This window comes from Lagopus leucura, unplaced genomic scaffold, assembly GCF_019238085.1.
Source record: "Lagopus leucura isolate 7727_CA_CO unplaced genomic scaffold, USGS_WTPT01 Super-Scaffold_100001, whole genome shotgun sequence".
NCBI lineage: Eukaryota > Metazoa > Chordata > Aves > Galliformes > Phasianidae > Lagopus > Lagopus leucura.
Window position 1 is genome coordinate 47,776,077 of NW_024962262.1, and position 12,021 is coordinate 47,788,097.

The 12,021-nt window shown below is 46.1% G+C and overlaps 2 protein-coding genes across 4 annotated transcripts in view; one reads left to right on the plus strand and one right to left on the minus strand.

Moving 5' to 3' along the window:
- The window catches only part of EIF5B (eukaryotic translation initiation factor 5B), a 32,470-nt gene extending 22,872 nt beyond the window's left edge, over nt 1-9,598 (minus strand). Inside the window, exon 1 of the mRNA XM_042867101.1 lies at nt 9,479-9,598. Within this exon, the coding sequence (XP_042723035.1) occupies nt 9,479-9,513 (35 nt within the window). The 5' untranslated portion in view covers nt 9,514-9,598. The remainder of the gene's footprint in view (nt 1-9,478) is intronic.
- A 696-nt stretch (nt 9,599-10,294) lies between these two features.
- TXNDC9 (thioredoxin domain containing 9) overlaps nt 10,295-12,021 on the plus strand; it is an 11,216-nt gene continuing 9,489 nt past the window's right edge. The window contains exons 1-2 of one of the 3 annotated variants that reach the window (XM_042868219.1): nt 10,309-10,357; nt 10,684-10,783. The gene's annotated coding sequence lies outside the window, so the exon portion shown is untranslated. Of the gene's footprint in view, nt 10,358-10,683; nt 10,784-12,021 lie in introns of all 3 variants that reach the window. The other 2 variants (XM_042868221.1, XM_042868220.1) reach the window with 2 other exon arrangements.

A 12,021-nucleotide genomic window follows, 5' to 3' on the forward strand; every position in this document is an offset into this window, starting at 1 on the left:
CACAACAGTGGCATAAATACAGCACAAGACTCTTTCTAACATTGGCTTCTACAGCTTATGAGTCAAAGGTTTCCAAGAAATCTACGCTTTTCACTACATTTCCATTTACAAAGACAAGACAGGGCAGACTTCAAACATTTGTGCCTGGATGAAGTAAAAAGTAAAATTAAAACACATTCACTGGTGATATATAAAGTTATGATTCTTCTTCATAACTGTAAAGCAAGAGCATCACTGGAAAGCCAAGGAGTTCAAATATTGGCTTCCATGACTAAGAGTTTATTTCCATATTGCCCTTGAATCTCCTTATCTTCAAATCGTCATTCATGACTTTCAGCCAACGGAATGCTGCAGTAAAGATTTTGAAATATATTCCACTGTCAGCAATCTAATTATTTCATTATTTAGAATTAGAATGCTGAATTCTAATGACTCTAATCTTGGCTCAGTGTTATTCTTCTAGAATTCCATAGTAAAGTGGAAAAGAAGATTGAGAAAGGGCCCTCCTCCTTTTCCTGGGAGATACTTACGTCATTTCTTACGGCATAAGGAACACAATGTATTTAGATACAAAACTGTGGAGTTTCTTTTCTACTGGCATTGGAAGATGTACCTAGGAAACTTTTTCCCATAAACTTGAAGTACTCCCCAAATGCAAATTTCAGAAACCCAAGCTCTCTTGCAGGAACCTCCTCCTCCAAGTCCTGCAGAAGGTCTCACCCATCCCCCCTATGCCCCACGTTCAGCCTTTGCAAGGGTCCTACCCCAACCCCATGAGCACCAGACACAGGGTTGCTGTAGACAGGTTCCCACACAAATATTCCCATATTCCCTCAGCACACACACCTCATCGAGGCCCAGAAAGCATGAAGCAGAGAGCCAACCACTGCTGCACTGCTGAGCATTTGCCTTGTCCTGTTGCTGCTTCAGAAGCGAAGCCAGAGCCATCTTTCTTATTCACATACTTTTGATCCCAGCCTCTATTTCTGCTGCCAGATAAGACATTCCCTACTTCTGGCATTGCTAAAAAAGTGAGCTGTAAGTAAGTTGGAACAAGAGTTAAGTGTGTGCACACCACATACAAATGTCAACAAACCATCTGCCAAACGCTAAATGGCTGCAGACATTTCTCCAAGGGCATCTGTGCCTAACACAGGGCAAAACTACACACTGGGAGAAGACACAGCAGTTGGGCTAATTAAAGAAGATAGCAGTAATCCATAACAAGGACACAGCAATCACTAGAATTCAGATACCAAATAAAACTATTGAAAACTTGCATTGCATAGGAAAAAGCAAGGCTGCTAACAGATATTCAGTGGGCCACCAGCTGAATACTGTGCTAGTACACCTAATCAGGATCAAATCTTCCCAGACCATCCTCAATACTCGGAGATGCTTAAGAAAGGCAGGAGCAAGAAAGGAAATTCAGTAACACCCCTCACGCAACCACATGTGGTCAAGCCAGTGACAAAGCGACACTCCAAAAATCCACACCATGCTCCACATTGAACACAGTGACAAATAACGCTACAGCCTCAAAACCTGCCTATAAGAGAAAGCGTGAAAAGATTACAGAAGAGCTGGGAACAAACAAAAAGCTGCCACCTACCTCGGCTCAGTCGCACGTAAGAGGATTGCCAGCAGCTCTCCTACTTATCAGATCCCCAACAGTTGCAAGCTATTGAGTCAGAAAAGTGGGAAGTCCCCCATGACTGACATGCGTATGGTCTGAAAGAGACCAACCCAGTGCTTCTCTTGCTCCTGCAACAAGGAATTGACATTCAAGGCTAAAACTCCAATCAAAAAAAAAAAAAAAAAGCACAAGCTCAGTTATTACTTAACATCTGGTGAAAAAAAACTAAAATAGCTCATCTGTAAAGGTGTTGACTGCCTTGTTTGTTGTCTTCTTTTGGTTGCTGTTGTTAAAAACGTGATCTGATTTTGGAGCAAGTTCCCTTTCTGATGCAATGGCCTGCAACAGTGAGATCCTATAAAGTCCCTTTCTTAGCTCTCAGTCTATTATGGCTTTAAGTACACTGACAGTAGTACCTGCAATACAGATCCCCAAACACTGAGCAGAACTTTGTTATCAACGGGCACCGTGTGCCTACGCAACAAGGGATGGCAGTGGTAGAGAGAAAACTATCACTCCACACATGAACTGAAAGAGTGGAGCAACAGGATTAATCAGCAGAATGCAAAGGAGCTGAGTTGTCCTCATTAGTATCAACTTGACTCTATTGAAATTAGTTAAACAAAACTTTAAAAAAAAAAAAAAACCTTTTAACATCTAGCAATCCAACACTGAGCTCTGCAAACAAAGCTAAGGAGGTAACACTCTCCTGCCAAAGTAAAAGCATACACAGACACTCAAAGTGCTTGTCCAAGTGCTTTAGGAGCCACTGCACTGATGAACACAAACATAACTACTAAAGATCTCCTGCACTTTCAAAACTGAGATAGTAAATAGAAATATGCTAAAAGATATCTCTGTAAAGTTCAAATGCCAGAAAACACAGATTTAAAAAGGCCAAAAGTACAAATAAAGCATATGTGTGCACAGGGCAGAAGAGACAAAAATCGACGCAGCAAGAAAGTTGCATCACTGCTGCAAGCTCACTCCTACATTCCTGCATAACCACGAGGCTCATTTTTGCTGAGGCAACTTTGGAGATGTTTCATCATTTACACGGCACCAGCTCTTCCAGCCAACCTCAAAGAACATCACTGTCATTAAGTCATCTTCTTTTGCTTAGAAAGAAAACAACCTGAGCTTCAAAAAGACTGAAAGAAGCTGAACCACCTGTTTTGCATGGAATAATAAAGCACTTTATACCCATCATCTCTGAAGATATGAGTTCTGAGCCCAATAATAGAGACGCATTTCTAAATAAAGCTTATTCCAAAATCCGTGAGTTACAAAGGCTGAATGGCAGACTTGTAGCTGTTTTACTCACAGGTGTTAAGGTATTCTCTCTACAAAAAACATTTCTCAGAGCAACGGGTTGAAAACCCTGCACGACACAGAATGCTTTGGAAGTGATTATTTAATTGTTCAAAACCACGCACCTCACGTAAGTGGGTTACGAAACTGAAAATACAAGGATTTGCTAGCTCAGCAATGTTAGTGAAAGCAAGAAAACAAAGTTACTGCTGTTTTCTTCTTCTTACCCGTTGCTGAATGGATGAATACCACCAACTTTTCAGATTTTAAGAAGCTGTCTTGTTTTTCCTGCTGAAAACATGTGGATTATATATGCCTACAACTGTTAGAAAGCTGGGACACAACAAGCTGCACCTCCCCACCCCCAGTAAGTGAGGGGCACCCACACAAGGACTAGAGACACGACCCAACGTTGCAGTACCAGATCCAATATGATGGGAAATGATTGCAGAGAGCAGCTGGGGATAGACATCAAGAGCAAACCCAAGTCAAGTCAGCCAAACTACACATGATGCAAACTGCATCTTCCCCATTTCCCTGGTAAGATGAAGGAAGCTGGTGACGCTCCCTAATTACATGAGACAGCGGGAAGCAAAGCCTGTCCAAGAGGGCAGTTGTTATTCGGTCAGGCTCTGAAGATAATGATTCTATTTCATAACATGAAAGGCTCATGCCTTCTCTCTCAAGTTTAGCCGTGGAAAAAGAAGAGCAGAATATCTATCAGCTAAACTAAACCTTCTGAAAAAGGCATAGAAAATAGAAGGCATAGGAAACTCTTAATCGCAACAGGTGATAGGAAACAGAAAGCCACAACAGAAAGGCTCTTTCAACAGGACAAAACAAAAAAGCTAACCACAACTTAGAATTCCACTTAAAGATACAGCAAAACTTCAAGATAAAACGTTTCTTGAAGATATCACGTACTTAGCAGTTTACAGCACAGAGCTTCTGGGAGAAGACAGTGCTTCGAGGTTCAGTTTAAGTGCTTAGCTCCCAGAAGAGGATGGTTAAAAGCACAGAATATGAAGCGCTAAGTGAAGAAGTAACATTTGGTCTTCCCTGAATTACATCTCTGGGGCTTTGCTGGTTTACAAAAGTACACAGGCTACAAGGATTACCTCCAAGCCCACTGCTTCATAGCTTCTGTATCCTAGGTATTTCTCATCAGCAGAAAAAAAAACAAAAATACCACTTAGAGCACATTCTGAAATACACTTCAGAGAGTTTACAATTCTGAGAAACAAAGGACACCTGCCTGCATTACCTATAACTCAACACTTCATCTAACCATGTGTATCTGAAGGAACACATTTCAGAGTTAAGATAGCACACTCATTCACATTTCCAGACTACTGTAAAACATGGAATCATAGAATAGAATTAGATGGTTAGAGTTGGAAGGGACCTTTAAAGGTCATCCAGTCCAACACCCCTGCAATGAACAGGGACACCACAGCTACACCAGGTTGCCCAGGGCCTGATCCAGCCTCAATCTGAAAGTCTCCAGGGACGGGGCATCCATCACATCACTGGGCAACCTGAGCCAGTGCCTCACCACCCTCATTGTAAAAGACATATAGATATACACGTACATAAATATTTGATGTGTGGGGAGAATAAGTAACCAGTGCTACAAGCAGCAGGATCATCAAAACACACATCTTTGTGAGATACCAGCTGCTTCCAGAGCAGAACCCCCACCAGGCTGCAGAGTACTTACTTTCTGAAATAAGCCAAACTTAGTGACTGGATTAACTGCATGCATACACAGCCTGTGTGCAGAAGAATTATTTCCAGCAGGTTCTAGGGCCTATTTTTATTATTATTATTTTCAGCAAGAGGAAGAAAAGGAATATTACGTAAGTATTAAAAGTAACTAACTGAACTAGAGGTTTTATCCAGAACTGCAACACTGAAAAGGAAAACAGTACTGCAAACATTTGCAGATCCTTATAGTCTTCCTAGAGGCCCAGATGTGATGCTCTGCTTTACAGAAATCCAATAACGTGTATAAAATCAGCTTTCTTAAAAATGTGAAATGCTTGTGTTACAAAACACAGCCTTTTTGGTAACATACATATATTTGCACAGAATTATACTTCATTTGCCAGTACAAAATCCTAGCAGCTTCTAGATGAGATTTGCGACAACGAATTCAAGTGTTTCTCAGCTGCTCTCCTTGCTGGAACTGCATAAAGCTTCGTTGTGGGACCATTCCTGAGAAGCAGATAGAGACAGAGATTGTCCACGTTCTACAGTGCACAACATTTCTAAACTCCAGGTGTCTGTGGGCTGCGCAGCCTTCACTGAACTTCCCAAGGCTACACTTAGGGGATTTCATTTAAAGGACCAAACCGATTAGCAGACAGTACCAGCAACTGAATTTGTAGAACAGGAAACAATATATAGCATAGGCAGCCACACTGTAAGTCTTATTTTAGCAGCAGTGCTCATTCTTGGCTGCAGAATCACTGCTGGCACCTGCACACTCTAAAGCAATACGCATGAATGATCAGAGAGGTATGCCCCAGCAGCAGCACACAATATCAAAGGGCACAAGGACAAACACACCTAAAGATTACATACTGGAAGCTAAAGGAGACTACTTAGACGAGGAGAAAAGAGAACTAAGCAGGGAGAAGAAGATGGGGGAAAAAAAAAAAAAAAACAAACCCACAAGAAAAGCTAAGAACATAAAGATTCAGATTTCAGGCAGGAAATTATTTGTAACTTACTGCATACAGCACTTACACTTGGAAATCTACAGCAGTCTGAGGTTTGAATTCAAAGCACAGAGTTCTGTAGCTTTCAACAGCCTTTCTTCCCACACATTTAAAAAGCCTCCTGTACGAAACTCACAGAAACAGCAGGGGAGAGCCTTCTGCCATTACAGCTCTACCCAAGAACCAACTCATCCATAGCACACCACTCCTAGGAGCCAAATTACACATCAGAACACCCACTCTTCCACTAGGAACGTCTGGAAGTTATGATGTCTTATATTTTTATTGACAGCTTTGCTATGAAGTTTTCTTTGAAAATGAGCAATCAACATAAAGAGGAATCCATCAAAGCAACTTCCATTTAGCTTAGGTACTAATTACAACCCACGATGCTCCTCACCTTAACAGAGCACCTCTCAAACACGCCATCTGACCACCCACATATGTTCTTCATGGACATATGCACCAAAATCAGAAGGCAGGAGTCAGTAAATTTCCTAGGAGCATAACAGAGGTGCTGGCGGAGTAGAAACAGATTTGAAGGTATATTTGGTTCAGACAGCAATGAGTAAATACAGCAGACAGTGACCCCACGTTCTCATTCCTTCCCTACTCACCACAGGTATTGCAACCCTCAGGGTCTCAGCCTTGTGTACTTTGAGCCTGCTCCTATGCCAAAGTTCTTAGTCAGCCTCATTTACCTGGATGTACATTACTACTGATCAGCATGACCTCTACTATGCTCCACAGTAACATGCTAAGGGAAAACTACGTAACAGAAGTTAAAACGAAAGGGGTGAGAGGAGAGAAGAGAAAAGCAGAGTAAAGATGACTTATACCTTCTGTAGCTTGTCTCAGCAAGTCAGCAGAAAAGGAGAAAAATCTCCTTTTTGTTACATCAATGCTCAAAGCAATATTCACAACACCAACATACTGCCCGCATCTTCCCATTTGCTCCCTCTGCACTGCAAGTTGTGCCCTTGAGCTGCAGCACACTTTCAGAGAGGCAGCCAAAAAGGATGTAAGGAACATCTAAAATGCAGTTACTGAGGAAAGAAGAGGGGAAAAGAAAGAAATGAATAACTTGGCACAGCACAAAACTGAATCACAGAAACACCAAGGTTGGAAAAGACCTACAAGACCATCCAGTCCAATCTATCACCAATAGTTCTCACTAAATCATGTCCCTCAACACAAAATCCAAGCGTTCCTGAACACCTCCAAGGTCAGTGACTCCACCACCTCCCTGGGCAGCCCATTCCAGTGCCTGACCACTCTTTCAGAAAAGTAAGCATGTGGGAAACAAAAGTGAGCCTTTGGTTCCAGGGAGTCAGTCCTCCCTCATTTCATTGGAACAGAACGCAGATTGATCAGGGGTGCTGAAGTCTATCTTGAAGCTACAGATGCAAATACACGATCCCTCCCTGGAGGGAACTCATGGCTTACAGAGTATCAGCCAGAACCAGCCCCATCAGATGAAGGGGTACTTCTGCAGATAGAGCCCACCTAAAAACACTGCTGGCTTTCCAGGTCCTACCTCATTCCCATCCCCTCAAACTCCTGGCAATAAGATATATCCCCCCTCAACTGTCCTGTCTTTCTCAAATACACATCTGTTTGAACTCATCCTCCAGCTTAACCCTCTGCCACAACATAGCTGTAGCCCAATAATAACTTTTGCCCCTGCTAACAGAAGTTCAGAAGCTTTTGTGCTGCATCTGCAAAGTCTTAGGACTGAAGTTTGTCAGGCTTACTTTGGCTGAGCTTCTCTTGGCCTGCCTTTAACTGTTACTTGATTTAGCTGTGACAGCGATTTCTCTAAGTGACCAGGTATCTATTCGTAACTGGGCTTTACTTCTATTTACCCTGGCACGCTGCAATCACGGTTTCATGTAGACAGCAGTAACAAGCAGTTAAAGAATGAGGGATTTACAGCTCTAACACAGTGTTGCAGAGCAGAAAAATATAGGCCTGGTATGAAAGAAGAGGCACTGGGAAGTGGAGATGCAGGATGCTGCAGAGAAAAGGACAGTCATGGGATGGACACTAACAGATGGCACATACAGAGCATCTCAAGTCAATCCTAAAAAAAAAATAAAAATAAAAATGAAACCATCAACACCAATGATTGCACTGCTCCTCACAAAGAACTTCTAATGCTGACTACTCACCATAAAAGCTCACTATCCTCAGGATGAAACCACTAACTTGCAGCAACAGTGAGATAGTAAGCACACTAATTTACAATCAGATCTGGATAAATAGTCATTAGGTTTAAGATTTCAACTATTCTAACAATAAAGTTCTGGCTTCTCACTGAAGGTATGCTTCCTTCCTTCAGCCTCAAATGAGAACAAGACACCTGGTAGGCACTATGACTCTCCAGTTCCCCTCCAGAACCTCCCACCACCACCATCACCATGGCTAAAAGGACTCAGGACAGCAGCACCTCAGCACCCAAAGATTTCTGCATGATTCTGACATCTAACACACCAGGTACAGAGAGCACTGGATCTGCCTTCCTGAAGAGCATAAATCTCCAACCCCTCCTTCTTCCTCCTCAAGTGACACTTGACTCATTCTCTTGCCAGAGATGCTCCTGGGACACACCTGTGAAATACAGCCCAAGAAACAAGCTGTAATAGCAGACAGTACAAACCAGCATGCATAATATGGCAAAAGACACAAGAGAAAAATAGCTAGCCAAGATCAATCTTTGCTAACAGAACACTTATTATCCAAAAAGTACCAGAAAACATAAAGTGATTTAAGACTTAGATTAATAAATCATAGAATCATGGAATTAAAGAAAAAGGAGATAAGAGTACAGATTATTAACGTAAAAACAAGCACCCATATTAGAACCAGAAAAAATTACAGTCTGTGAGATAGTTTTCATGGTGGTACTTCCACGAAAAGACGCATTTAATGGCTCAAAAAGAATATACGAAATGGTCAGCGTGGGTAAAGAAAAGACCTGTACAGTTTCAAGTTCACACACACTTCAAGGTTCACAGAATAGGTTGAAAAGGACCACAATGATCATCTGGTTTCAACCCCCTGCTATGTGCAGGGTCGCCAACCACCAGACCAGGCTGCCCAGAGCCACATCCAGCCTGGCCTTCAATGCCTCCAGGGATGGGGCATCCACAGCCTGCTTGGGCAACCTGTTCCAGTGTGTCACCACCCTCTGAGTAAAAAACTTCCTCCTAATATCTAACCTAAACCTCCTCGTCTCAGTTTAAAACCATTCCCCCTTGTCCTATCACTACCCATCTGTGTATAGAAAATAGCTTTCATTTAACTCAGTCAGCACTAACAACCAGAGGCACACTGCGAGCCAACTGTAAACGTTTTTATTACTACTTTATAGTGACAAGTAACAGCACACGCTCTCTCCTGCTGAAACACACATATTTGACGTTATTCACTCAGCACTCCATACGGTTCACGATAACCGCCCTTGCGAGAGCCCCTCAGGGCCGGAGCCCACAGCCGGGGCAATCTCCGCACTGTCCCACACGGCAGTACCGCACTGAGCCCACTGAGTCCCGCAGCCGGGCCCAGGCGCTATTTTTAGCCGGCGACCGCGAGCCGGCCCGCCGCCACGCGGGGCCGAGAACGGGCCGAAGGAGGCAGCAAGCAGCGCGCCCACCGCTCCTCAGCGCGGCCCGCCTTGCCTCCGCCGCCCGGGCCCAGCGAGGCCTCGAGCCCCGGCAGGGCCTGACTCAGCGCCGCCGCACCGGCGCTCGCTACCGCTGTCACGCTCCCGGGGAGAGACAGCGCGGCCCGGCCGCCGTTCCCCTACCTGTCCTCGTTCTTGTTCTTCTGCTTCTTGCCCATGGTGGCGACCCCTCAGCTCGTCGCCCGTCTCAGCGCCGTTGAGCCACCCGCACCCGCGCGCAGCCCCGTGCATACGGCGAGTCGCCCGCCCCGCCCCCGCCGCGCCGTCCCGGCCTGCTCCGCGCCGGCACGCCGAGAGCTGCGGCGAGCCCCCCCCGCCGAGAGCGCCCCCTGCCGGCCGGAGGTCAGAGCGCGGCGGCCTCGCTCCTTCCGCCGTCAGCCCCGTACCGCGGGCGCTCCGAGCGTTATCTCCCCGCCCCAGCTGCAGCAGAGCTACGGTCGGAGTTCCAAGAAACAAAAGGAGCACAACGCTTTTTTTTTTTTTTTAAGGCACACTTTAATATCCCATCAACCGCACCCGCGGATCTTCTCGCGCGCTCTTCACGCGCGGTCTCCTGAGCGGGGCTGCCAAAGCCACGCCTCACGCTCCCGGAGCGCGGAGGCACCGCCTGGGGCCGCCCTCACCTCACGGCAACGGTCGCGCGGGCCAAAACAAGCGGCTCCCGGTCATGACGCTCCCGCCGCGCTCCACACGCCTCGCCCCGTGCGGGAGACCCCCGGAAGGCGCGCGGCCGGTCCCTCAGCTCCCCCCGCAGCCATTACACCGCCCAGTAACGGCCACCGCGGGGATCGCGCCCACTACCCCCCGCCGCCGCCGCCCTCGCAGGCACGGCGCACGCGCGTTGGTCGCCGTCGCTTCCGTGTCCGCCTTCCTGACCAATGAGCGTGCGAAAAGGCAGTTTGCCCCGCCCCCCCGTGACCCGTTCTGACTCTCGCGAGACTTTGCCAGAGCGTGACGAGGTGGGGCGGGAGCGAGGTGAGAGGAGTGGCGTTGGCGGAGCGGGTGAGTGTCGGTGGTGTTATTTGCGGGCTGTGGGGATGTGGCGGCCCCGGGGCGGGTGAGGTCGCTCTCGGGGCGGTCACTGAGCTCATCGGGAGCTGGGGTGGCCGCGCGGGCAGCCCCTGCTTGTGAGGGCGGCCGCGCCCCTAGGCAGGTGGGTGGGCAGTAGCTGTTGGTAGCGGCTACGCCGGTGCCGGCGACTCCCGGCCCTGTGGGGCTGTAGCTTTATCTGGGCGCTCTTCTGCGGTGCAGCTTCTGCCGCGGGAACGCTCGCTGGAGGCTGGTAGGGAGCGGAAGGGCTGACTAACCGCTTTCCTGTTTCTTCGGAGGCCGAAGCAGTGGCGTTCCAACGGCACGGGGCTCGGCTCCGCCCATATCCTGAAGATCTCTCTCTGACCTGTGTCGGTGAGCTCCTTACCACCCCTCGAGGTGCATACGGGAGATAAAGAATAAACGCTCTGCCCGTGCTGTGTGTACATCGTGGCAGTCGTGCAACAGTGCTGACGGTGCATTAAACTTGGAGTACTGCCACGATGTTGGTGCTTTGCCCATCGCTGCTTCAAATGCATTCTTGCCTCTATGTGCAAGGTGTTCTGGAAGCCGATGGCGCTGGTACGCTGGCTGTGGGAAATCATAGAATGGCCTGTGGTTAAAAAGGACCACAGTGATCATCTAGTTTCAACTCCCCTGCTATGTGCAGGGTTTCCAACCACCAAACCATGGAATGTACACTTACCACCAAATCATCTCTTGCACTTAAAGAATCCAATTTCAGTGACTTTGTTTTGTCCCTCTGTTTCTCTTTTAAAACTGCCAGTCGTTACGCAACAAAAAACTGTTGCTGTAAGGTGGAAGTTTTTCAAGGAGAACGACCAGTTAGATTCCCTCACCTCTTGATGTACTCTGGTCTCAATACTTTCTGCCTTTTGAAATGTTAGGAAAGGAGAAATCATATAGAAGATAATTTTAGCTGTGTTTCTTCATGCAACAATTAAGTAGTGGATGCTGAGGTTTCTTAAATCCTTTCCCTCTCTGCCAGAAGGTGATGCTTGCAATAATAGTTAATCTGTATTAATTGAAGCAGCGCACTGACCTAAAGCAATTGCAGTTGAGTGCTTTGCTTTTGGCTGCAAGGGGAGCAATGTTAATTCAGGTTTAAATATGTTAACATGCATCAAGTACTTAAAGTAATTGTGTTTAGACTACTGAAAGCTTACACTGAGCTCTGCTTGGGTTTATTCTGAGACCTCTGGGCAGCCTGGTCTGGTGGTTGGCGACCCTGCACGTAGCAGGGGACTTGAAAATCTATGATCATTGTGGTCCTTCTCAACCCAGGTCATTCTATGATCTTATATGTCCTCCCAGCATTTCTGATTGCATCTTCTAGTTTCAGAATCTTAATTAAAGGCATGTGGATCTGGTTCAGGATGACTGTTCCCTTGGAACTGATTCATTTTACTACTTTATGTTGAGTAGTAATTTCGTGTTCTTGTGTACAGTCAAAGGCGCCAGGATCTGTATGACAATAATAGGACTTGACTGGAATCTTTGTTGCTATCTGTGTTCATTGTTGCTATGTAGAAAATAACTGTGTACAGTACCTTTAAACACAGTTGTATGACCAAGATGTTATAATTGCAATATAATCAAAAGAGTAAGGCAAAAGC